General features: G+C 27.8%; 1 protein-coding gene across 2 annotated transcripts; it reads right to left on the bottom strand.

The window, feature by feature from the left end:
- Nucleotides 1–431: 431 nt before the first annotated feature.
- LOC100208955 (eukaryotic translation initiation factor 4H) lies at nucleotides 432–25,004 on the bottom strand. 2 transcript variants are annotated; one of them, XM_065807644.1, is made up of 7 exons: nucleotides 24,845–25,004; nucleotides 22,462–22,681; nucleotides 2,671–2,719; nucleotides 1,231–1,395; nucleotides 1,129–1,158; nucleotides 831–959; nucleotides 432–751 (listed from the first exon to the last, which is right to left on the bottom strand). In XM_065807644.1, the coding sequence occupies exons 1-7, from the start codon at nucleotides 24,922–24,924 to the stop codon at nucleotides 597–599; spliced, it is 828 nt and encodes a 275-aa protein (XP_065663716.1). In that variant the 5' UTR covers nucleotides 24,925–25,004; the 3' UTR covers nucleotides 432–596. The 2 variants fall into 2 exon arrangements, with proteins under 2 accessions (XP_065663716.1, XP_065663717.1); XM_065807645.1 differs by lacking the exon at nucleotides 1,129–1,158.

Here is a 25,004-nt window from a genome sequence, read left to right as displayed (position 1 = left end):
TCTCAAAAATGAAGACGTTTTCATTCCAAAAAACTAAAATCCTTGCTGTAAGACATAACAGTAATATTGTAAAAAAATTGATTTTAGAATTTAGTAAGCATGAAGGAGTATTGATTTAAGCGAGTTAACTAAAATCAATTTTTTCACCAAATCACAACATTCCAACACGATCGGTCATTTAACACTAAATGTTAAAAATCTTTTATATATTATATAAAGAGCTATAATAAAAGTTTAAAATTATAAGCATAGCGTTTAAAAACTATAAGCATAGCATTTAAAATTATCTTGAAAGGATAAGCTCTATCTTTAAAAATCAATAATTGGTAAAGTAAACGAGTGCAGCATGCAGCCTGAAAAGGTAATTGAACTGAAACAATTATTGCACAAAACCGTAATTATTTTCATGTTGAAAAACTTTTTAAAAAAAATAAAAACAAGGTTCCGTATTTTAGATGTGCCTGACGCTAATACATTAAAGCATACAAACTGTTCAAATCGGAAAAAGGAGTAGATCATTTTCTTCGTGATATCTCAATATATATGAAGATACCACGAACTTGGTAAAAATTAAATAAACCACTCAACGGTATCTTTTATTCTTTTTTTATTCTGTTTTCATATTTAGTTTCATCTCTAGGCTTGGCGCCCCCAAAAATATTTAATTGCTGTACTTTATCTGCTACTTCTAGAACTGGTTCTTTAGTTGAGCGAGGAAGAAGATTCAATTTCGGCCGGCGCGAAAGTTCCTCTATCGAATAAATTTAGCTTTATAGTGAAATCATTTTAAACTTCTTAAAAGTTAAATATTTCAAAGTTTGATTACTTACCGGGGTTTGGTTCTTTAAACTCTTCTAGGTGTGGCTGTCTTCTTTCCTGTCGGTGACTACCCCCACCACCTCCACGATTCCACCTATCACCTCCTCCTCTATCGGAATGTCCTCGATTACTTCTGAATCCTTGAGTTAAATAACTTTTGAATAATTAATATTAATGATTTGTTTAACCTAATGCACTGAATTTCGAGTTATAATTATTGTTAAAAAATGCTTAATGTCAAAGTTTTATAGATTATTAAAACACGGCCTATTATTTAATTCATAAAATAGTCATATAAATTAAACTTACCATCATCATGAGATCCACCTCCTCTACCACCTATAAACATAAGCTTTTAGAATGACAAGAAATATTCGCTCAAGTTTAGTATTTAAAAAACTTTTTAATTACCTTCATGACCACCCCTTCCTCTACCTCGACCGCGTCCACCACCTTCTTTTTTATCTCTAGCGGGTGCAACATTTACACGAAGATTTCTATCAGCAAACTCTGCACCATCGAATTCAATTGCACTTAATAAAGATTTCTGGTCTTCAAATTCAACGTAGCAAAATCCTATTAATTAAGAAAAGAAATGATGTGACTTGTTTTATGCATAAAAGATATTTGTTAAGTAAAAAAAAAATTTTACCGAAGGAAAACTGAAATCCGTTTAAATCAGTACCACAAAATGAATTTTAAAACAACATAAAATGTATTTTGAGAATATGCAGTGCCTCAAAACAACTAGAAAAAATTACGCCTTGAGGCTTTTTTCTTAATTATTTAACCTTATTTTGTTGAAAGAAGGGTAAATAATCAAGAATAATTGTAGAATAATTTAAATAAAAGTCAAAAAATAACTTTGATAAAATATGCAAACATTTTATACAAATTTGCATGCTACTTTTTATATGCATCTTTTTATGAATTAGATACTATAATAAACAGAAAATAAATATTGATAAATGTAATTAGAAGCCTACATATTACTATTAGAAAAACGGACTGGCATTCTCTATCCTAAACCTGTTGGTGGTGCTATGGATTTTATTTACTGTAAAGTACTTTTTAATCAATTATTAAGCACAATTATTGATTATTAACCAAAATAGTTTGAGTTTTTTAAACATTGGAATAAGATTATTGAAATGATACTGGACTACGGAAAACATTAGTCAACAAGTACAAATCCTCTAAGATGAAACCAAATATCCCCATGAGATGAAAACATGTGTTCTTTTAAACTAAATCAACATATTCCTATCAGCCAAAGCAAAAAGTTTTTAGATTCCACAAAATAACTCTAGCTAAGTACTGTTTAATCATTAGTTAAGTGTAACATAAAACACAACTATGCATCTGACACTTTATTGAGTTCTAGGAAACTAAAAGCGCTTTAAGGCTTTAGATTTTCTTTTATAACTACAATCAATTTTTTGATTATTTGGAAGGCTCCATTTAATTGTTCAACCATATTAGTTAGTATGGTCACGATGAGGCCTATTCCTTCACCTCATAGTGAGTCTTTTAATCATGGCTATCAAGAGGCATAAAAAACACATGTACTTAGTGTAACCCATCTGCACAACCAGAATGAATGGTTTTACATTACCATTATAAATCAAGACAGGTGTAAGGGATTTTTTAATATGAAGATAAGCTTATTTACCTCATAAATATTTACTTAATAATCTTGTTGTAGATATTATCAAAAGTGATAATAATATGGGCATCCAAGTGAAGAAATAATCAGATAAAGATATAAATAACACTAAATGCTAGAAAATCTGTTTTTATTCAAACAATTATAAGGCATTTTTACACTCCTTTCCAAAACATAAACCTTACCTTTAAATTTGTCGGTCTCTCGATCTCGGACTAACCGAACACTTTTTACCTAAAAAAATAATTTTATAAAATTAATAACTTTGATCAGAGTTTGAATATTAAGTAAATTTTGAATAAAACAAAATATAGTAAAGCTAACAAATAACAAAAGATTATGAAAACACAAAACATCTACAATGCTAAAATTTAAGCATGGGAATTTGTTAAATAAAATTACAAATACATTACAATTATACTTCACATTTAACCTTAAAGTTTAGGAAATAAACCAATTACTAATTCTTTAAGAAATTCTAGAAAAATTCATAGAGGACGTGTCAGAATTTAATTTTTTTGCCGGAAAACATAACTTTCTACCATTAAACTAAAATTGTGGACTGGGTTCCAATTTTTAATTAACTTGTGCGTTGATAAGTTAAAAACATTAAATCAATGTTTAAACATTTTTTAGATGACGGCAAAAAAACTAATTTTTTAGATTTAAAAAAGATTACTTAATTTGGAGTCTATTTTCTAATGTTTATTAATTATAAATTTGGCACTCAAACAACTGTATTTACTCCAATTTCAAATTTAAATAGTGTTGATATGATTAAATTAATAAAATAAGTTTTTAAATATTTGATATAACAAGACACGTTTAAAGATAAAAAGTAAAAACAGTAAAAAATGTTAATAACTTCATAACTAATCATAAATAAGGTTTTCAAACATATCAAAATATCTCTTTAGTTTTTCAAAAAATATGCTTATCCAATTATGTACTGATTTTAAACCACAATTCACAAGATGTGAATAAAAAATTTGGTTCAAGGATCAAATAGGATCAAACCTCTCTAAAAGATCCATCACTATTGTTAGCTTTTCTAGATGTCTTTATAGATCTTTGTCTGAGTGAAGCTATAAACAGTTTCTTACTTGATTGTTTTTTTCCTAACTTTTATCAGATAAATTCTCCAAGCCATTACTATTATTTAAAATGATTAAGTTACGTGGTGAAAGGCTTGGCAAAGATTGGGGTTAATAATTTGTGACCATCGCATATTTGCAATAATATCAAGTTTAGCATTATAACACAATTTTTAAAATTTTTATCAATTCTAATTTTACAACTACAATAAAATATACAAAATATTACATTGATATGAAAATTTAACTGTAACATCCTATCTTTTACATAATATAGAACATTTATAATATAAATCAAAAAAATTCTATAACTGTATGACCCTGTTGTAGATGTTCCCTTTTTCTCACATATTGTAGAGTGTTCATTTATTTTAGTAAAGACCATGTTTCTTGTGTGACATATTGGTTTACCAAGATGTTCTATTTTTTCCAAAGTCTAATTTATGACACAGATACAGTAGTTTAAAAATTAGCTAGACCCATTTACATACATAAGTCAGTGTGTTAACTTAGCCTTATTTAGTTCATTATAACGTCAAGTTCTTTAACGAATCTAAAAATGAGTAAAGTACCAAAAAACTATAAAACACAAAAACCCATCGACATCACCAAGTTCTCTAAATCTATCATATTTAAATACTAGTGGTCTTCAGAGAACTTTTCTTATGTTGCGCTTTATCTGGACCTACTTGCGCTTTATCTGGACCTACTTGCTCTTTATGAGACTAATTTTAGGCAGTACACAGGTCTATCTGTTTCTTTCATCCTGTTGCTCTAAATCGGGGTCTACGTTTTACGGATCTAAACTTGCGTGTTAACATTTAGTGAAACGAAAACATAAATGTTTACAATAGGAAACGCCATAGTTTGCTTACAATAAGTATTTTTCTGTTATAACTTATTGTTTATGTGTGTTATATTCGAGATTTATCAATAGAATTATTTTTTTAATTTTAGAAAACATGTAAATTGTGAAACAAATGTATCAATACCGCTTTATAAAAAGCAAGTGTCTAATAGTAATAAAATTATGTAATAAAAGAAAAAGTGTCTAATAGTAATATAATTATGCAAAATATTACATAAAAAAAAAGACAAATATTGTTTAAAAAAACATTTTAAAGATGTTGTTAATCACAACGGCAAAGTCATTTCTTTTGAGGAGTTTATAAAACTTTATCAAGCCTGGAGAAGTTTAAATGGTAGCCACAAAGAAGTATCTGTTATTTTAGCAAAGAAGTTATTTTAGCAAAGAAGATGAGGCAAAACTTCAACAACAACATCTAGATAAAGTACAACATCAAAAACAACTTCTAGTTGATTTAGATTCAGTTCAGAACAATTTTTGGTATCACTATTCCAACCCTCGGAATTAGGGTCGGCATTCGGCAATGCTGACCTGAAAGTGTTTGAGGTCGGCAAAAAATTGCCGACCTCCTTTCTATGTTTTATGGTCACACCTTTGTATCAAATAATTATTGCCGACCTTAAAAAAATTGAGGTCGGCAAATTATTGCCGACCTCATTTTTCCTAATTCCGAGGATTGCTATTCTTGTAACCAAAAATTTACAAATAAAATTATTTTGGAAAGGACTTTAATAAGAGAGGAAAAAAAAAAAAGACAAGCATCAAAAATGTTCAAACAATACTTTAGCTTTAGTAGAGATTAATTTAATAAAAAAAATAACAAGCAAAGTCTTCTAATTTATTATCAAAAATATGTATCATCTGTAATAAAGAACAACTAAAGTACTATGATTAGGTTGTTTTTTTTGTTCTTTTATTAACATTTTGCAAGTAATCTCTTTTAAAAAAAAATTTTTCTTAAGAGTAAATCCTTATATACTTTTGTAAAGTTTTATTTTGAATAATTAAAAAATATGTTTGATGTTTTATTTAATATTATATTTTGCTAATATAGGTTTCTACAAAGATGGTAATCCAAAAGTTAACAAAACCAAACTTATAATACTGGGAAGTTGAGACTTGCAGCTACATGTAAACAATCTACAAAACATATGTAAGGTGTATTCAAAATGTTAGAAAATCCTGTACCTCAAAAGCTCATATTTAAAAAGATTCATATGATTTGTTTTGCGAAGAAGTAATTGAGGGTCACTTGTTCAAATAAAGTGAAATAATCATTGTCACATTTATACCAGACATTTTTGTGATAAGTTAAAGATAATGAATATAGATGCATTTTCGTATAGAAAATCCAGACTAAAGGAACATTTATTTAAAAGTTATCCAGATCTTTTATTAAGGAATAAAAGTTAAACTGTTTTATATAGCAACCTTTCATCAGGAAAAATTGCAGAAAATTTGATTTCAGGTGATGATACATTAATTTTTGAATCAGGTATGCAAAATAAAAGTGACACAGAAGAATTATTCAATAAACTATTCAACTATAAAAATCATTTTATATATGTATAAATCTGCTGCAAGTTTACATAATGAAATCAGAAATGCTGATTTGAGTATGAATGGCCATCAACAGCAATTGACTTTAATTTACAAAATTGCAAGAAAATTGTACCGATCAATCTATATAACCATTCATGATTATAACATATATTGCATTAACAAAGGAGAAAGAACAATGTGTTTTTAATATTTCACAGAATATAATCTATGCTGCTTCAAGTGGTCAAAAACAGACAGTAAAATTTTTAGCTCATGGGATTGCCACTCATCAAATCACAGGTTGTAAAGAAATAATTGACATTTTAAATGGCTTTGGACATTCTGCATCATATGATAAAGTAGTCACACATGACGCTGCATTAGCAACTTTAATTTCAATTACAGATCATGTGATTCCTGCAGAAGTTGTTCCTTGTTTCATGCTACAACATTAGTTTATGATAATCAAGATTATGAAGAAACAAAGAATGGAAAAGGTCAAACTCACGTAGCATCTGGTATATCTGTTCAAAGAGTTTCTAATACTTTAATTGCAACAGACAATAAACCTAAAATTAGCAGAATTGAGCGTTCATTCAAATGAAATATAAACTATCTACTTGTTTTTAATTTAGAAAATAGATTATCTTCGTCTCTAAAAGATGCATTATCAAATATTAATACCACAGAACTGTTTTACCAATCTTTAATAATTGCCCGAAAAATTGATTTAGCTTACAAATTGTGTAAGTTGTCACAACTAAAATTGACATTATTTTAACCTTACCGGACAGGATTAAACACAAATATCACAAATAACATACCTACCCTTTCTAAAATAGCATATTTTCCTGTTATTGATAATTCAATAGCTGAACTTAGCACAATAAATGAAATTTTACAACAAGGCATTTTTATTGCAGATAAACTAAACCAGGGTTGCCACTGTTATTTAAGAACAAAATTTCCTGATTTTTCCTGCTTTTTCGCAAAAATTTTGTTTTTCTCTAATTTTTCCTGATTTTTCCCCTTAAATTTTGCTTATTTCCCCCTGATATTTCCAGCATTCAAACACCCAAACTTAACATTAAAACTCCTTGATTAACCTATCTTCATTTTCTATTGAACCTTATCTTCATTATCGATCTTATCGATCTTATCTCATTATCTTCATTATCTATCTTATCTCATTATCAAACCTATCTTCATTATCTAACTTCATTTACTATCTTCATTAATGATTTACCAGAACAAATTAGTAACAAAAATATATGCAAAATGCATGCAGACAACACAAAAATCCTTGTGGTCAGTAAAGAAGAACAAAAACTTTGTCTGTAAGCTGACATTGACAACATTGTTAACTGGTTTAAAGAATGCCTTATGGAAATAAATATTAGGAAATGTAAAATAATGCATTTTAACCAATCCAAATCCGTTTCACACCTATACTTTATTGATGACCGAAGCTCAACAAAGTTCAACTTGAATCAATCTCATCAGAAAAAGACCTTGGTGCTTTAATTTCCAATGACCAAAAGCAAGATTACCAAACTTTTATTGTTGCAGCCAAGGCTAACAAAATGCTTGGTATCTTAAAACATTGCTTCATAAGTAGAGATCCACAACTCTGGAAAAAGCTATATACAGCTTATATATGTCCACTTCTAGAATTTTCCGTTACCGCTTGGTGTCCTTATTTAGAAAAGGACATTTCTATAATTGAAAGTATTCAACGGCCAGTTACAAAAGTACCGCAAGAAATGAAGCCTTTTGACTATCAATCAAGGTGTATCAAACTTGGTCTCACTTCTTTATGCGATCAAAGAAAATGATCGGATCTTATTCAAAAATTTAAGTTAGAGAATAATATTGAGTTAGTTAACTGGTGTATTAATCCAATTAACATTCCCCCCAGCTATGGGCATCGCATACGGTACTATCGTGAAATCAACAAAAACTGTTAGGTCCGATAACTTTTTTTAACAACCGTGTAGCAAACGCATGGAATGCCTTGCCAGACAATGTTGTAAATACTACTTCAGTGAAAAAGTTCAAAACTATTTTAGACCAACATCTAAAACAGTTACCATAGTACATCATTTTCCGTGGTTGCTTCAATGCTGCTATACGAACTAGCTTTGCTAGTTAATGATGAACTTACTGCTCATGTATTGTCTGTGTTACTTTATTAATAATAAAGTAATAACCCCAGAGCATTTTTACCTCTTAAAAAACAGATACTATAATTGCCAACAAACCAATCAACTTGTTTGAAAATTAAAATAAATAATCAAATACTTCAATCAACACATTAAATTATTCTTTGAAAAAAATATAAAAACTACAGTAGAATCCTGTTAACTTGTACTCTGAAGGGGTATATATGTATGTATGTATGTATGTATGTATGTATGTATGTATGTATGTATGTATGTATGTATGTATGTATGTATGTATGTATGTATGTATGTATGTATATGTGTGTATATATATATATATATATATATATATCCCTTTTTGTCCAATAAAGGAAAATGCTCCAATTGTTTTAGAAAATTAACTAAGAGTATGTCCGAATTAGGCTTAGCTCTCCTTATGTCTGAATTTTTGAAAATATTTGACTTATTAGGATTTTGCGATCTATCATATGGCCCTCCCACCAAGGGCTTAACTAGAGTATATTTAAAACGGATATGTTCAACAGGCATTGAAAATCTGTCTGACTTATCTAGGGTACAAGATAACAAGATTCAATAAAAAGACTAACAAAAACTAAATATGTAAACTAAAAAAGTAATATTGTTAAATACTGAAATAATTAAAATAAAGATCAAACAATTTTATGTTAGAAAAATACAATTATTTGTTATTGACTTCTTTTTTTCTTATGCAAAAAACAATGATTGCCTTTTGTAAGAAGTTTCATTCGAGACATCATGCAGTTTGCTTCCTAGGTAAATGTAATAAATTCGTCATTGTATGTTTTACATACTTTGTTCAATACTTTCTGCTTTTCTTTAAGTCCCAATATTTCCTGACCTAATAGCATTATCACGCTATTTTCTTTTTCTTTCTCTTGGAGTTTTTTATTTTCCTCCAAATAGTTTTTACAAGGGTGCGGAAAAAGTTCCAGTACAAAAGTATAACTTAAAAAAATTATCTGTATGGTGTTTTCTTTTAATATATAGTGTGTTTTAGTATTCTTTTGTATTTCTTTCGTATTCTTTTAGTATTATTTTGTTTTGAATTAAAGTGTAATTTAATTTTCGTCTTGTAGAGGAATTTTTGCTGTTTTTGCTAATTATATTTTTGTACGGGAACTTTTTTTGCACCCTGTATATCGTAACGAGGCACTACAAACAGCCTTTATCATTTCATTGTTTATTGCTATTTCGTGACTCTTCAATTTGTTTGACACCATAAAATCCTTGATAGTGTGACGAGATATAAGTGACTTTTCTTTCATGTTTTCACTGAGCATATTACTGTTAATACTGAAACGTCTCTCAATTGATGCTTACCCATGGCATAACGTAAAAATAAATATCAAAACATTTGATAAAACCTTGTAATCTACACCAACTTTAATGGTTTCAAAATAAAACTTGTCTAAACCATAAAAACGATGAAGAAAATCATTCAAACTTCTCTCTAATATTTTTTCCAAGATTCCAATGATAATGAGACGGCAATCTTTCATGAATCTGTTGATGACAACGCATTCTTTCTCCTCAATTCGATAATGCAACGTTCTGTAACAAATCTAATTGTCATTAATTTTAATGGCAGAAAGTTTTCCTTTATAGTGAAATCAAATTTTTGAAGTTGCCTACCATTGATGATGTTGCTATGGACATCTTGTTTTATAATTAAACCCATTAAACTTTTAACAGTTGAGAACAAATCTTCAAAAAGAAAGGGAATCATTGGAGCATCGGTTTGATATCTCAGTAAAATTTTCTGCAACAAACTAGCAATGCAACCAAAAAACTTTAATTTAGACAAAGTTAACTCATCTTTTGTTCCCCCTAACACTGTGTCATAGTTCTTGCATTTTGGTTGCTTACTTTTAGGAAGAGTTTCCCAATACTTGGTTATTTTTTTAACATTCTCCCAAATTAAAACAAAGTCTATCTGTAACTTTTTGTGATTCAACCAAGCGTGTTGAGCAAAATGCATAAGAAAAATTCTCACACTCAGTAACAGTTACATTATCAGCTCTTCTAGCCGGAGAATTATGAGGAAGGTTGCATGATGCTTTCATTAACTTCCTATATTAAGCAGATTGGAAACCCAATTTGAAAACCCCACGAATTACATGAAGATTACAACTCCCAACATTAAGAAGTTTAGGTAGCTCTTGTTGATCGTGCAGCTTTCAAGAAGATTAAGAAGGAACCAGTTCACATTTGGACCATCTATACTTAGTTAAGTCAGATTTATGCTATTAACTGTTGACAAAAGACGTAGTCATACTTTTAAGTAAATTTTTTGCTGTGGGGTAACCTAAAATTTTAGAGTCAAAGTATCTGGATTCAACATGATTTAGATCACTGCTCCAAAACCGAATAATGAATAATAATTCTTATATTGGACGATTTTGAAAAGAATAATAATTCTTTTCAAAGTTACCCAATTGACAATTTTGAAAAGAATTGTTCAGGCTTTCATCAAATGAAAAAGTATAATAAGGAGATTTATTTTATATTTTCAGTTAAAAGTCTGTGAAAATAAGGCCCAAGACCAAAATTAATTATATAACCAAGCTTTGTTCTACCTATTTCATAAGATTTAGCAGTATTGCTACTATGGAACATTTTCTGATAAAGTAGGCCATTTTCATTACATGAGTTTAATGAGAAATTATTCTGTACTGCATGTAAAAAGGAATAGATTTCTGCACAACTTTTATCACATTGACATACTGTAAGAATTGCTTGCTTTTTAGGTGAGACTATGCAGACATGTAGAAGCAAGATACTGGCTTTGACTTCTGTGCATGTTTTACCATCCATGTGACTTACTAAAGCTCTTCTGCCCATATATGACAAATTAAATTCAACTTGGAATATTTTGCATTAGGCTGACTTTTTATCACTGCTTATTACCAGCCATTTTACGAACAAAGGATCACTTAACAATTCTTCTATAAATATGTTGTCATTTTAAATTTTAAAAATTTGTACTAATTTAAAAAAAGAGCAAATGTAAACACAATGTGATTAATTTTCTTTAAATCTTTTATGTTAAACATTAACCCTGGTACCCTGGAAAAGAAAATTTTTTATTAGAAAACATTTTAAAACATTAAAGAAAAATTAAAAAGTCCCCCGATTTTCCAGATTTTTTCAAAATCCATTTTATTTACTTTTTGGTGACACAAAAAAGTGTCCTTGTACAAAAATGGACTATTCAACATCAGGATAAGTATGGATTTTTATCAGTTCCTTGTGATTAAATAATAAAACAGGCATTTAATCATGATTGCAAAACAAAAGGTGGTGTTATTGGGTTTATATTGAACAAGAATGCACACCAAAGATGGATATTAGGACAACCTCATAGATCGCAAATTATTGCACGCTGTAAAGAGTTAGCTAGAATTCAACATTGTCGAAGGTAAGAATATAAAAGTAATCTATTACAAACTTACAAAGAACTAAAAATTTTTGTAAAGTTATTGATGTTGTTTGAATCAGCTTTGTAGCTTTAGTTAGTCTAATAAATTGTTGTCGTCATTGATGTGTTTATATTTCTATGTATCGTTAAGGTCTTTACCACACCCATAAAAAAACCATAATGAAATAATAATGGAAGTAGTTTCATCAATTAAAAATAAGATAAATATTTTTAATACGATACCGCCAAATGAACTTATTCAATTATCTAGTGGAAGAGTGGCATCTTGTGATGTTAAAATTGATTTGCAAGAAGCTGTTGTTAAAAGGGAGTTTCAGAAATTTGCTAAAGGGATCCTAAAGTGCCAAGATAAGTTGTGTTCATATAAAAAAGAATTATAAAAAAAAAGTGTTTGGGCTGAATTTTTTTTGAGTGAAACAAAATAATAAATGTTTACAAAGAAAAACTAACTTTGTTGTTTTACTCGCTGTCTCCATTTTAGAATTTATTACTATAGAATTTCTTTAGTTACTTCATTTTCTAAATTTCGTGAAGTTTGCATTAAAATATGAATAAAAAATTTCAGATATTTTATCTATTGCTATAAATTATTTTTGTGTTATACTTATTGTTATTAAATGATTATTATCCCTCATTAAGATTCTGTTTAAAAAAACATTTTGTATTGTTTAACTCTTTCACTACTGCAAGCAGCTGAAAGGCTTTTGGTTTTTTTTTAGTTTAGACAGCAAGTCGCTGGTAACAGCTTTCTAGTATGCTTCACAATTTATCTTGTTTTGTACATAAATTTTTACAAATAATTTGTTTGCTCTAAAGGTTTAAATAATTCTCTACATAATCAAGAACAAATAAGAGTCATATGGTGTAATTATAAAAAATTATCACTTGACAAAGTCAAAAAATCTTGAGCAATCCTTGACAAAAAAACTTCTTTAAACTTAGTTTTAAAATGAGGCAGCGTAGACACTGTGAAATTTAACTTGTGGAAGTGTATAAGTATTTTAGCTAAGTAATTACAAAACTCTTTTGAAGAAAAACATTCTTTTTATACATTAAATGAGTTTTGTTTCAGACTTAATGTTTTAGTTACTATTCATAAAAACAATGGTTTTAAGCACTTTTCATTTCATATTGTTCAATGTGTGTTGAATACTTAATTAATTGAAAAGTTCATTTGTTTAGCTTTCTATTAATATATAGTTTGTTATGCTTTTAAAGAGATTTACTATTTTATTTTTTAATTAGTTGTCAATGTTATGCCATCCAAATTTTATTCAAAAAAATGAGCGGTCGCATCAAAAAGATTTTTGTTAAAACAGCTGGGAGCAAGAGTTAACCGTATGAAAATTCAATTAACAGCATTTATTTGCTAAACTTTTCAGCGGGTACAAATATTCTCAAAATTTCTTGTTTAATCATGCAAGAATATATTTAATGAAATTTATTCTGTATTGCTTATTTTATTTTAATTTTAAAATTGAACAAATATTGGTCAAGATTGCAAATAAGTGTTACATTATTGTGTAAATTTTAAAATTGAAGTTGTTTAATGAAAAACTTTTCAATGTCAATTTTGGTAGTTTTTTGATTTGTAATTTTAAGAGACAGGTTGTAAAATACTTGTTAAATACGACATAAATTGGGAAATATTAAATAAAATGTTTTTTAATGGGCGCTGCAACACATTGACATTTTTAATTACAATTCTGTGATTCTGTCATCTGAATTATTGCCATAAAACATCTATTGCTTTAATTAATAAAAAGCTGTCTGTAAATTTGTTAAGTATAAATAAGAATAATAAGTTGAGTATAAATCTTTAAATACCTAAAAACTAAAAATTTAAGAATTCGGCAAATATCTATAATAAACGTAGTTGTTTATTAAAACTATTTATTAAAAATTTGTAAAATGTCTTTTTGATAGGAGAACAAAAATGTCATAGCAATAAACGGCTCAGATAAACTAGAAAAACAATTCACATTGTTTACATAAAAAGAAAAAAGATTCAGAATATATAAGGTGATAAACATCTTTTTTATATATTTATTATATTTAAAAGCATATCATAAAAATCATAATTTTATTTGGTTCTCGCACTCTATAAAAAACATTCTTTTGTTTAGCTTCATATAAAAACATTCTATTGTTTAGCTTCATGCAGTGGTGGTGTAGTGGTAGAGAGCTCGCCTCATATACAAGAAGTTCCAAGTTCAATCCCCACCATGTCCCTAGTAGTACCGCACTCAACTTGTTTCAAAGCGCAGCGGCCTTGTTTGTCGAGGTTCGGGTTTCGGAATTATAGAGTTGAGAGAGGTTGCAACCACAAAGTAGTCTCCTTGACTGTAGTGGCCTTCTCGGCCTTGGGGAGGTGAATAATTAAAAAATATATATATATAATTTATAGGAAAGTCATACAATTGATGATAAACGCTTATTTTAAAAACAAATAATATTGATTCAAAAAAAAATCGATTTTTAAAAATCGATCCTACAATGACATCAAATACTAAAACTCTTTGGAATTAAACGAGCTTGAATAAATTATAAAGTCTGTAGATGCAGTCTTCTCCATTTGAAATTTAATGCCAGCGCACAAAAAAGCGCAGGCAGGATCGCCAATTTCAAGTTAGCCTGCGCAATTTAAAAAATTATTTTTTTCTGCTATTTAAATTAAAATAAAAATAGTGAAAATAATGCTTTAAATAAATACTAGATAAAATAATTTTAAAAAAACTGGTAAAAAAAAAAACGCCTAAGTTTTTTTGGGCATGTGGGCGAGCGCGAAAAGACTTGTGTGGGAAAGCGCTGGCTAAATGGAGAAAACTATAGATTGCAGCATATATTTTAAAGACTTTAAGCAACTGGCTAACATGGAAACAGCAAGCTTCTAGTAAAACAACAAAGTAAGTTTTTCTTGGGATGCATTTATTATTTTGTTTTACTCAAAAAAATTCAGCCCAATAATTTTTTTTTATATCATTCTCCATAATATGAACACAACTTGTTTCGGTACTTTAGGATCCCTTTATAGATAAAATTGCTGATGAAACACTAAAAATATTTTCAACATTAAAAAAACAAAACTTTGAAAACGCTTTCATTACTGAAAAAATTGAATAATTTCATTGAAGGCAAACAGAAATACTTTTGCACGTCTTTCAATCATCGGACAAAATCAATCTAAAATTGCTAAGAATATACTTTCAGGTATATTTATTAATTTATAATGAATAAATAAGAATAATTCTCAAAAACAAATTTGTATTTTATAAATCTACCTCACAAATTAACTATTTTTGCTACAGGGTGTCTCAGTGCTTATCTTTTATCTATTGCTGGATCTGACTGTAGTTTTATTAAATCTCCAAAATCAAAACCTCTCTGGGAATTAAAAAAAAATACCAATGATCTAATTGTTGATTCAGCTCCAGAGGAAAATGCCCTTTTTTTTAAATGATATCGCACTCCTGCATGCATTTGTTGATGTCCCAGATTCATATGAAGAGGTTGCCAACTTAAAAATTGTTATTGAACAAGATCGCTACCATAATTCATCTAGAGTTTGTTTTTAATCGTTATCTTTTGAAGAGTATAAAATATGCAGAGCATAATAAAAGATCAACAGATAGTCATGTTTTGATCATGATATATTACAAAGATCAAAAAGTATACAGACCTTGCAAAATTTCATGTCTAATGAGAAACTTTTATTTCCTTTTTGCTTATTTGTTGGAAAGAATTTTGATTCATGGGATAGATTTATATTTAGCATACAAAAAAAAAAAAAACTATATGATTCAAAATGCAATCACGAAGAAGCTGATACTAGACTTATGTTACATGTGCAGCATATATATAATACTAGACAGAATTATCACTGTATCAGGTGACTTATAACATTACTGTTATAAGTCACCTGATGCAGATGTGTTTGTTTTATGTATTTTTTCAAAATGTTGATTACCAAAAATCAATTTGTATTTTTGGACTGGACTAAGCAATCTTCAGCGCATTATTTCCATAAATAAAATTATTCATGATTGGAGTATTAAAACTTGCTTTTCTTTACCTGGATTCCATGCCTTTACTGGTTGGGATTTTACTAGTGCATTTTTTGGTAAAGGGAAAGTCTTGCTACCACAACTGATGCAAAGTAATGAAATAATTTTGGAAGCTTTTAGCGATTTGGAAAATGATATGTTTGCAAACAAAAAAACACATAGTATGTGTAGTAATTTGTAGGCCATGCATATAGAGAACATAATACATTCGATGGATATAAAGGTCTTTATCAGCTCTTTAAGAAAGGAAAGCATGGGGAAATATTTATGCCTCCTAATAATGATGCTCTCAATAATTACAAACTATGTAGCATATGTAAGCCACATAGTCCAATATGTGGCTTACATATGGAAATGTTGCTTGACACAGTTAATTAATGTTATGAATCCAGTCAGTAATAGCTGCCGAATTACTAATGGTCAGATATACATTTTTCGGTTAAAAAACGCAAGGGTATCTGAAGCAACTCCTAATAATATTGGGTGTGGCTGTAAAGGTGGGTGTAAAACAAACCAATGTTCTTGCCATCAAGGAAGGTTGATATGCTCAGATATTTGCAAAAGTGTGAAAGTAAGAAAAAGAATTCAAAAGATGAAAACACCAAATTAGAGATAAGTAACTTAGAAAGCTAAAGTGAAAATAACTATGATGCAAATCTTTTTAAAGATAATTTTTAAAAATTATGACTATTCTTAGCATTTTCATCTTTAAATTTATAACGCAAAAAAAAAAAAAAAAAGAAAAAAAAAAGCAATGTTTATTTTTTCAACATCTTCACTTCCAACAAGGCTGCAAGCAACCACTATTAGAGTTGGAAGTTACTGGAAGAGAAAAGATGAAGTTTACAGAGCAAGATAAAATTTTGACCTCAACTTAAGATTTTTTAAACCTGGTTTAGGCTGGGAAGAAGGAAAGGATAGAGGGAAATAGGAGAAAATAGCATTATATTATAGAATTACCTAACATGTACATATGTGCTTTCGTTTAGCACCACTTCACTCAATCACCTTTCTCTTTGTTATAAATCACACTTCTTCATCTCAAGACTACACTCTTTTCAACGTTATTTCTGATCAATTAGACCAGGCTCTTTCTTTTAATACTTCAGCCAATATCGCTGTTGTTGGTGACTTTATTGCTTATCACACTTAATTGGCTTGGCTATAGTGCCAGTATCAATGCTATAGTGCCAGTGACTCCGCAGGCGCTATGCCCACAAATTGGGCTAGATCTGCCAACAGTCAAGTTGATGATATGAAACAACAAGTTCAGGTGTATTTTTAAAAAGATCAACAACAAAAAATTAACCGATTATGCCAATTCTGGATTATTGTCACATTATGTTGTTACAAGAATAATTTTTGCAAGTAATTCAGCATTTTAATCAGTTATACACCCAGAATTTCAAAATTTTATATTGATGACAACTAATGATGTTGTCAAATATAGTTGCTCAAAGGAATTTGTTAAAATACAACCTAAAAATCATTTAGTACATCGAGTAAAATATTTTAGTAAATTCTTTGGCAGAATACAGAAAAACGGGTAGACTAAAACTTGTCATACCTCAAAATACTGCATGAATATCACGTGTGACTGTCTAAAGGTGTATACGGCTAATTGATCAACTCTGCTGCAAATCTGTAAAGCAAACCAGATTCTGAAGCACTAATGCTTCTAACCATAAAATCATAAGTCATAAAAAAATAAGCAAATCTGCATCCTCACCTAAAACCAATTCCTTTTGTATGTTAGAAAGCATAAGCAGGCTTAACCAGAAAGGCATGCGAAAACAAGCTTTTTATGACAACGCAAATAATATTTTGTTTTGACGATTTGACCACGGTTTTTAAAATTTTAAAAATCTGCTTGAAAATGTAATTAAAAAATGGTTTTTTAACTACATTAAAAAAAATAACTTCAACACGACTATCTTTACTAATGTTTTTATATTAGCAAAGCATTTTTAAATATAGCAAGTAATGATTTTAATAAATATATCAATGAAAGTTGTATAAATTTATATTTATATTATTTAATTTTAAAAGATTTTTTTATAATAAATGTTATTTAAAAAAAAAAAAAATTAAATTTTATAAGCGATGACTTTAAACAACAATTATCTCTTTAATAAACTTTATATAAGAATCTCTAAAGTTAATACACTCAAAAAGAAGAAAGATTTTATTGAGAAGAAAACAAAGACAAACTTTTTAAAAAGCTTTTTGAATTAAATAACCTTGATCTTTACCAATGTTTTTATATTATTGAAATACATTTAAAAAAAGTAACAAAACACTGTGAATGATTTTTTTTATAAACTATTAATCAATATTATATATACTTTTTTACATTTATATAAGTATGCATTTTCTTGGGGTGTACCAGATAAGCTATCCAGCCGGATATCCGGGTCAGATAGTATTATTTGGTATCCAATATCTGGCTGGATAATAACTTTATCCAGTTTTTTATATACCGGATCATTCATATCAATGTCATTTGAAAATTGAAATAAATCTAAAAATGTTATATTTTTAAATAATCTAATGTTAATGGTTATTATTCAGTATTGTTATTATTAAAATACTACTAAAACTATATGTGCAAAAAATACATCAGTTTATCACTCATTTATATTTTATTTACCTCAACAGGGAGAAATTAACATTTCTCCAAGTAGCCTTGATTGCTACGCAGGGTTGCATGGTTTTAACCAAATGGTTTAAACCATGATTTAAAACAATTAAAAAAATGTTGGTTTAAACCAAATTAATGTTTTTTTAAAAAGATTTGAACTTACAACAGGAAACTAAAGAGGGTTATGTTCACAAATAAAACTAATCTTCAATATAGATGATCTTTTTTGAATCCATGGTTTTTATTTTTGTTTTTTCATAGAATAGAGTCCTCAGTGTTATTATAGAACAGAGCAGTAATAAATTAATAATAACACTTATTTATCTGTTTTCTTCGACAGGCTGTTTCTCCTTCAATAGGTTCATCAAGATACATTGCTTTCAGATGAACTTATTTCATCAGGAAGTTGAAGTTATATATATATATGTATATATATATATATGTATATATATATATATGTATATATATATATGTATATATATATATATATATATATATATATATATATATATATATATATATAAATAAATATATATATATATATATATATATATATTTATATTTTTAGCAAAAGTATAAGTAGTTCTAACATAATTTATTGATACCACAAAAATGTCTCAAAAAACTGGGTGCAAATGTGAAATGATTTGGTTAAAATATACACGAGTGACTGTTCCAGAAAGAAAGAGGTGTAGAGCAGTTTGTAATGCGTGTAGAAAAGAAATGGAAGGTCAAATTCAAAGGATGCATGAACATATAAAAAAGTGCAAGCAGTCACAACCCCATAAAATTATGGAGTCAATTGAAGATCAACAACTTCTTGAATTTAATTAAATGACTGCATTGTCATTTTAAATTTTATACTTTCCCTAAATTGTAAACATATATATTTCAATTACTATCATGTATAGACATATTAACTTAGAATAATTCAATAAATTGCAATTTCATTTTAAAGGTAACTCACCATCAACATCACAACAACAAATGAAAAGGTCTCAGCCCAATTTAACATCAGCTGATAAATATTTGGAAGTTAATGAGTTTTTCATACGAACAAGCCTCAAAGATTTATTTGATCTTCAACTTGGTAGATTTATACACAGTACAAACTATAGTTTCAGAACAGTTAAACACAAAGAATTTAAAAAATTTATCAATATGCCTAATAGAACTCCAATTGGAGGAGAATATTAGATAGGGTTTACACAGAAGAAATGTAATGTATTGAATGGGAAAATTAAAGCCATGCCTTTAGAGGGCTGGAGTACATAATGAACCTATAGTTTGTATTTATGTAATTAGAAGTAGAAACAATTAGCACTTCTGGTCATTCACATACTAGTGAATATCTTACACAATTAGCAAGAGAAGCAATAGATTCTGTAAGACGTTAAAATTGGATGCACAATAAAAAGCTTGTGACTGACAATGCAGCTAATATGAAATTAATGAGTCAAGTACTGTCATCTGAAAGAGATATTATCATAACTTATGGGTGTGCTGCTCATATGCTGAATCTTTTAGCAAATGATCTTAACATTGAAAATGTGAGCAAGCATGTGACACAAATATTAAAATATATAAGAAATAATCATCAAGCTGCAGCAATTTATAAATTAAGCGGAGGAACAAAATTGCCACTTCCTACTGAAACTCGCTGGAATTCTATATGTGATTCACTTGAAAAATATGTCAACAACTGGAGCATCATTTTCACAATGTTTGAAAAAAATAAAGACTTGGATCCCATGAATGGTAAAAAAAGTAAGTGATATACAGATAAAGCGAAACACAGAAGATTTATTAAAAATATTAAAACCGATTGCAGTAGCTCTAGATAAGTTGCAAAGAGATCAAACAAAAATAAGTGACACTGTTGAAATTTTTAAAGATTTAATGAACAGTTTATCATTTTTATCAAACAAAAAAAAACAACAAAAAAATTGAATCTAGATACCTTCAGACTGTCAGTGATGCTCATTTCCTGGCAAACACACTAGATCCTAGATATTTTGGATCTAATCTTTCTGAAAATGAAAATGAAGCTGCCATGAATTTCGCAGATAAAGTGTTTAAGAATTTGTTACCAATAGTATTCAAATTAAAAGCCAAATCTGCTCCATTCGATAAAAGTTATTTGTATAGTGAATCTGTTTTTAAAAATGTATCATCAATAGAATGGTGGAAATCTCTAAAAATTGTGGATTGTAACATAGTGGACATTGAAGATTTATTAAATGCACCAGCTTCTTGTGCTGGAATTGAAAGAATTTTTTCAACTTTTGGCCTTGTTCATTCTAAGTTAAGAAACCAATTGGGGGTAGAAAAAGCAGCAAAGCATGTTTTTATATGTAGAACATTAAATAATGATGTATTGAATAATTTTGATGAAATATAACAGTAATATTGATAAAGAATATAGTTTACTCAAATAAAATGCGTTATGCCTTTTTTTAATTTAAAAGGATAATTAAATGCGACATTTTTTAATAAAAACCTAATTTAAACCAAAAAACCATGGTTTTTTTGGTTTTTTTAAAAAAATCTATGATTTTTGGTTTTATTAAAAAAAAAACGGTTTTTTTGCAACCCTGTTGCTACGGTAGCCTTAATTGCTTTTTCTCATAAATAATGAAAATAATCTTACAAAAATAGAGGATGCAGGCAGTGCTAGTAACTTAAGTGCTAACTCTTTTAGCAGTAGAAACTTCTCTTCATGTTTCCAATAATTTTTAAAATCTTTTTTTTTCTTTCTATATTTGTGTGATTAAAGAAAACATCAACTCCTTGAGCAGCTTTTACAAAGGAGACTTGATCTGAATTCAATACATTTTGAATTTTCTTGTGTAGCTGAAGAAGATTCAATATTAATTTTTTTCCCTTTTTATATAATTTACAATAAAATTTTTTTGTGTGACTATGCAGAGGATTTATGACATTCCTTGCTCATCTGGTTTCCACATGGAATGCAAATTGCTGTAAAATCACAGCTATCAATTTTAATAAGCTTCCAAACAAAACTCGCCATTTTGAAGGTTTATCACTGTAATGTTTGGTCATAATAAAATATATATTTTTGAATTTAATTTACATTATATTATGGATAACTTTTAAATATCTGGGTATTCCATATCTGGTCGAATAATAAAATAATGTTATCCAGGACACTTCGAAAATTTTTTATTATAAATTCTTTAAATAAAAAAATTATATCAACTTTTTAAAGAAACAATTTAATTTTTTTTATAATTGTTTATGTTACTGCGAAGAATTGTTAAGAATCTTTTTTTTTAACTCTTAAATGTGCGTATTTATTGAACAATCATTAGATGTAAGTAGTTAGTTTATTTAAAAGGGTTTACCACAAGTGATCATAAAAACATTAGTAAAGATAAACGACTCAAAGTTATCTATTCCAAATGTAATTTAAATAATCTTATCTTTATTGTTTATTTTACTTAAGTTTTAATTTTATTTTTTTGGTTTTAGTTAAATTATTTTTATTTTATATTTCACTTTTTTTACAAGAATGTACTTGCTTTCTTTAGGATAATTTTTTTTTTAAGTTTCTTTATACTTAAGTTAAGATAATTTTTTGGTACATTTTTAAAATGTATAGAAATTTTGATAACACCTTAACAGCCATGGTCGAGTTTTCAAAATCAAATAATATTTGCCTGGTCTTATTAAAGCGTGAAATTGCACACCTTCCTGGCCAAGCCAGAAAGACAAGCGATTCTGAATGTATATGCTTGGCATTCCTGGCCAAGCATTTCAGAAAAATGCACATTACTAGAATCTGAATTTAGCTTTAACAGCATTATCATCTGTTTAGTGGTGGCGCTCACATCACGAACAGGATACAAAATAAAGAATAATTTAGAACTATTCTTTGTAAAAAAAAAAAAGGAAAAAAAAAAAAATTTAATTTAAATTTTTTTATTTTATTAATATTAAAAAAACAATATATAATTTTTTATTAATTTACAAAACTAGCAGTTGCAAAAAATGTTTTTAGTTTACAATAACATACTATTCAGTTATAATTTTAGGTTCAGTGATATAAATGCCATATGTGAGAACTTAAATATATATAAATGAATAAATGCAAAATCACTTACTTTTAAATCATTGAATATAGCATCAATGTCTCCCTGCACACACTGATAAGGAAGGTTTCCTACATATGCAACAAATGGAGGTTCATTTGGTACATCATGTCTGCCTGATGTATCTCCACCTCCGCCTCTTCTGTCATTATATCGATTTCCAGCTCCTCTTCGATCATCATAGCCTCCATGAAACCTCCCTGATCCTCCATAACTATCATATTCTCCACCTCTATAATTATTTTTAAAAATATTTTTTTACTATAAGTCCATTTTATTTTAGCCCTAGCTAGTTAATACACTTTCTATTTTTTATTTTTTTTATGTTTTTTTTTTAATGGTCAAAAAAAATCATTATTTCTAAATATAAATTGAAGATGTGTAATATTATCAAAATAGTTTTTTGATTAGGTTTTAGGGTAATATAACTTTTAAAAAACTTATTAATAGAAAAATATATTTAGTAATTAAATTTATAGAATGGCTCTTCTGCTTTGTTTACAAATAGTTAAAAATGATGGGATATAAATTATATATTATAAAAATTATTTATTATAAAAACTATAATTCCTTATGTTATTAAATTTTTTTTTTTTTTTTTTTACATTTTAGGTTGCCAACAATAGCTTATTTGCAGAAACTCAGTTGCAAACACAATGAGTTAGTTTTCAATGAATTCGTTTGTCATTTAAACTTCTTAATTTTATTAAAAAAAAAAAATTAGTCAAAAAAAAATATATAAAGATTTAAAAAATATTAAATTATGAGTTATCCAAACTTATTATTCAATATTTTTTAGTTATCCAAATGTAAGAATTTAAAACTTAGACATTTTAACCAGAAAGACATTTTAACCAGAAATCCAAAATTTTAGATAATCTCTATACAGAAGAGTGAAAAGTGAAATACCAGTTAATTCTTATCCAAAACAAAAAACAATTTTAACATCAAAATAAAAGGAATATTCTGAATGCTTCATTCTAATTTTTTATGCATACTAGAAAGTATAAAAGCTAATATGTGAAGCGTGGCCATCAAATATGCACACAAGTACTAATATTTGATGGCCACTTTACATATTAGCTTCCCTCATATTGAGTTGAAAAAAGAGTCTCTCTTCTACATGTTCTTGCTCATAATAACCATTATTCCTCAACCTATATAATTTAATGTAATACATATTTTAATTGTTTCAATTAAGATTTATAAGAATGAATCATTTTTTATACTAGGGTGTTAAACCATTACCACTACATACACCTTCACTCTAAGATACTGCATTATTATTAGCTGATGGTCAATAATAAAAATAAAAACTTGATGTATACAGAAATTAACAATTTCATTAAAAAAAACACTTTTATATGAGAAAAATAGGAGCTTTTTGGAAAAAAATTCTAAGAAAGAGGATAAGAGTTCTTGTCAGCAAGTTTTAACCTAACTAAATTTTGACTGAATGGAAGATTAGCAATTATCATTTTATTTCAAATGAATGACCAGATAGTCAACTATGCTTCAAATATGATCCATCACTAAGTGTCATTGAAAAAGATAAGACTGTCACTTGGAAGTATAACTAAGAACATTCAGAATGTAAATAAATAATATTATTATTTGTTTTATGATAATGGAAATAAATGATAATAGTTCAAATACATTCACTCTAATTTTGAGGACCTTTTTCTTGAATAGTAAAAATATTTAGTGTGCAAATACCTTGTGGCCGGACAATATAATAGTCTCGTTAATATCAATTTTAAAAACTTGACACCCTTGAATGCTGTGTTGAAAACCGCTTACTGATATAGCATTCTAGCATTACATCAATTTAAGAAATTTATGGTAAATATAAAATCTGAAATCTAAACACATTTTATTATAGGTCACTATAACAAAATTTCTTTGGATTTCAGAATATTCAATTTTTGTGAGAAAAAAGTAGCCTTAATGCCCTCTTTTACCCTATGTATTATTCAACCAATTTTAAAATTTCATATCACATACTTATAAAACTACTAACTGGTATACAACATTTACTTTTAAATGCTATATTTTTTTTAAACTTTTATTTTCTACCTTTACCTTGAAATTTAACTTAATCAATTGGCAAAAAAATGGGTAAAATTCTCTATTTAGCCATTTTCATATTAAGCGCTATTCAGCTAAACTTTATTTCATGTATATTAATTTAACTTTTGATTTTTTAACTATACTATTAAGAATATAAAAAGATAACTTTTATATAAAATTTATAAACATGTGATGATTGGGAATAAAAATATATAGCAAAATGCTTGTTTAAAAATTCATCATAAATTTAAACTAGAAACAAAGTATTTCATGAAAAGTTGAATTTAATAAACTATTTAGATTATTTAGATTAAGATTACATTACCTTTGAGCTTCGTATGGCCCAGGATCCATTTTGTCATAAAAAGTTCCATCAGGACCCCATTCACCATTTGGGTCCGCCATTTTTAAAAACTTTTGGTCATTAGTTGCATCAACTTAAAAGTAATTTCACTTAAAAGTTAACAATATTATTTTAGGAGTAA

This window comes from Hydra vulgaris, chromosome 10 (assembly GCF_038396675.1).
Source record: "Hydra vulgaris chromosome 10, alternate assembly HydraT2T_AEP".
In the NCBI taxonomy this organism is placed as follows: Eukaryota; Metazoa; Cnidaria; class Hydrozoa; order Anthoathecata; family Hydridae; genus Hydra; species Hydra vulgaris.
Note: the sequence above shows the minus strand (reverse complement) of the source record. Positions and strands in the feature narration are given on the sequence as shown.

What these genes read in the sequence shown, in the direction of transcription:
- LOC100208955 (XM_065807644.1), bottom strand. Translation starts at nt 24,924, where the DNA reads ATGGCGGACCCAAATGGTGAATGGGGTCCTGATGGAACTTTTTATGAC. An exon ending in GGGCCATACGAAGCTCAAAG is followed by an intron (nt 22,682 to 24,844) that starts GTAATGTAATCT and finishes AAATAATTATAG; the next exon opens with AGGTGGAGAATATGATAGTT. An exon ending in AGAGACCGACAAATTTAAAG is followed by an intron (nt 1,396 to 2,670) that starts GTAAGGTTTATG and finishes CTTAATTAATAG; the next exon opens with GATTTTGCTACGTTGAATTT.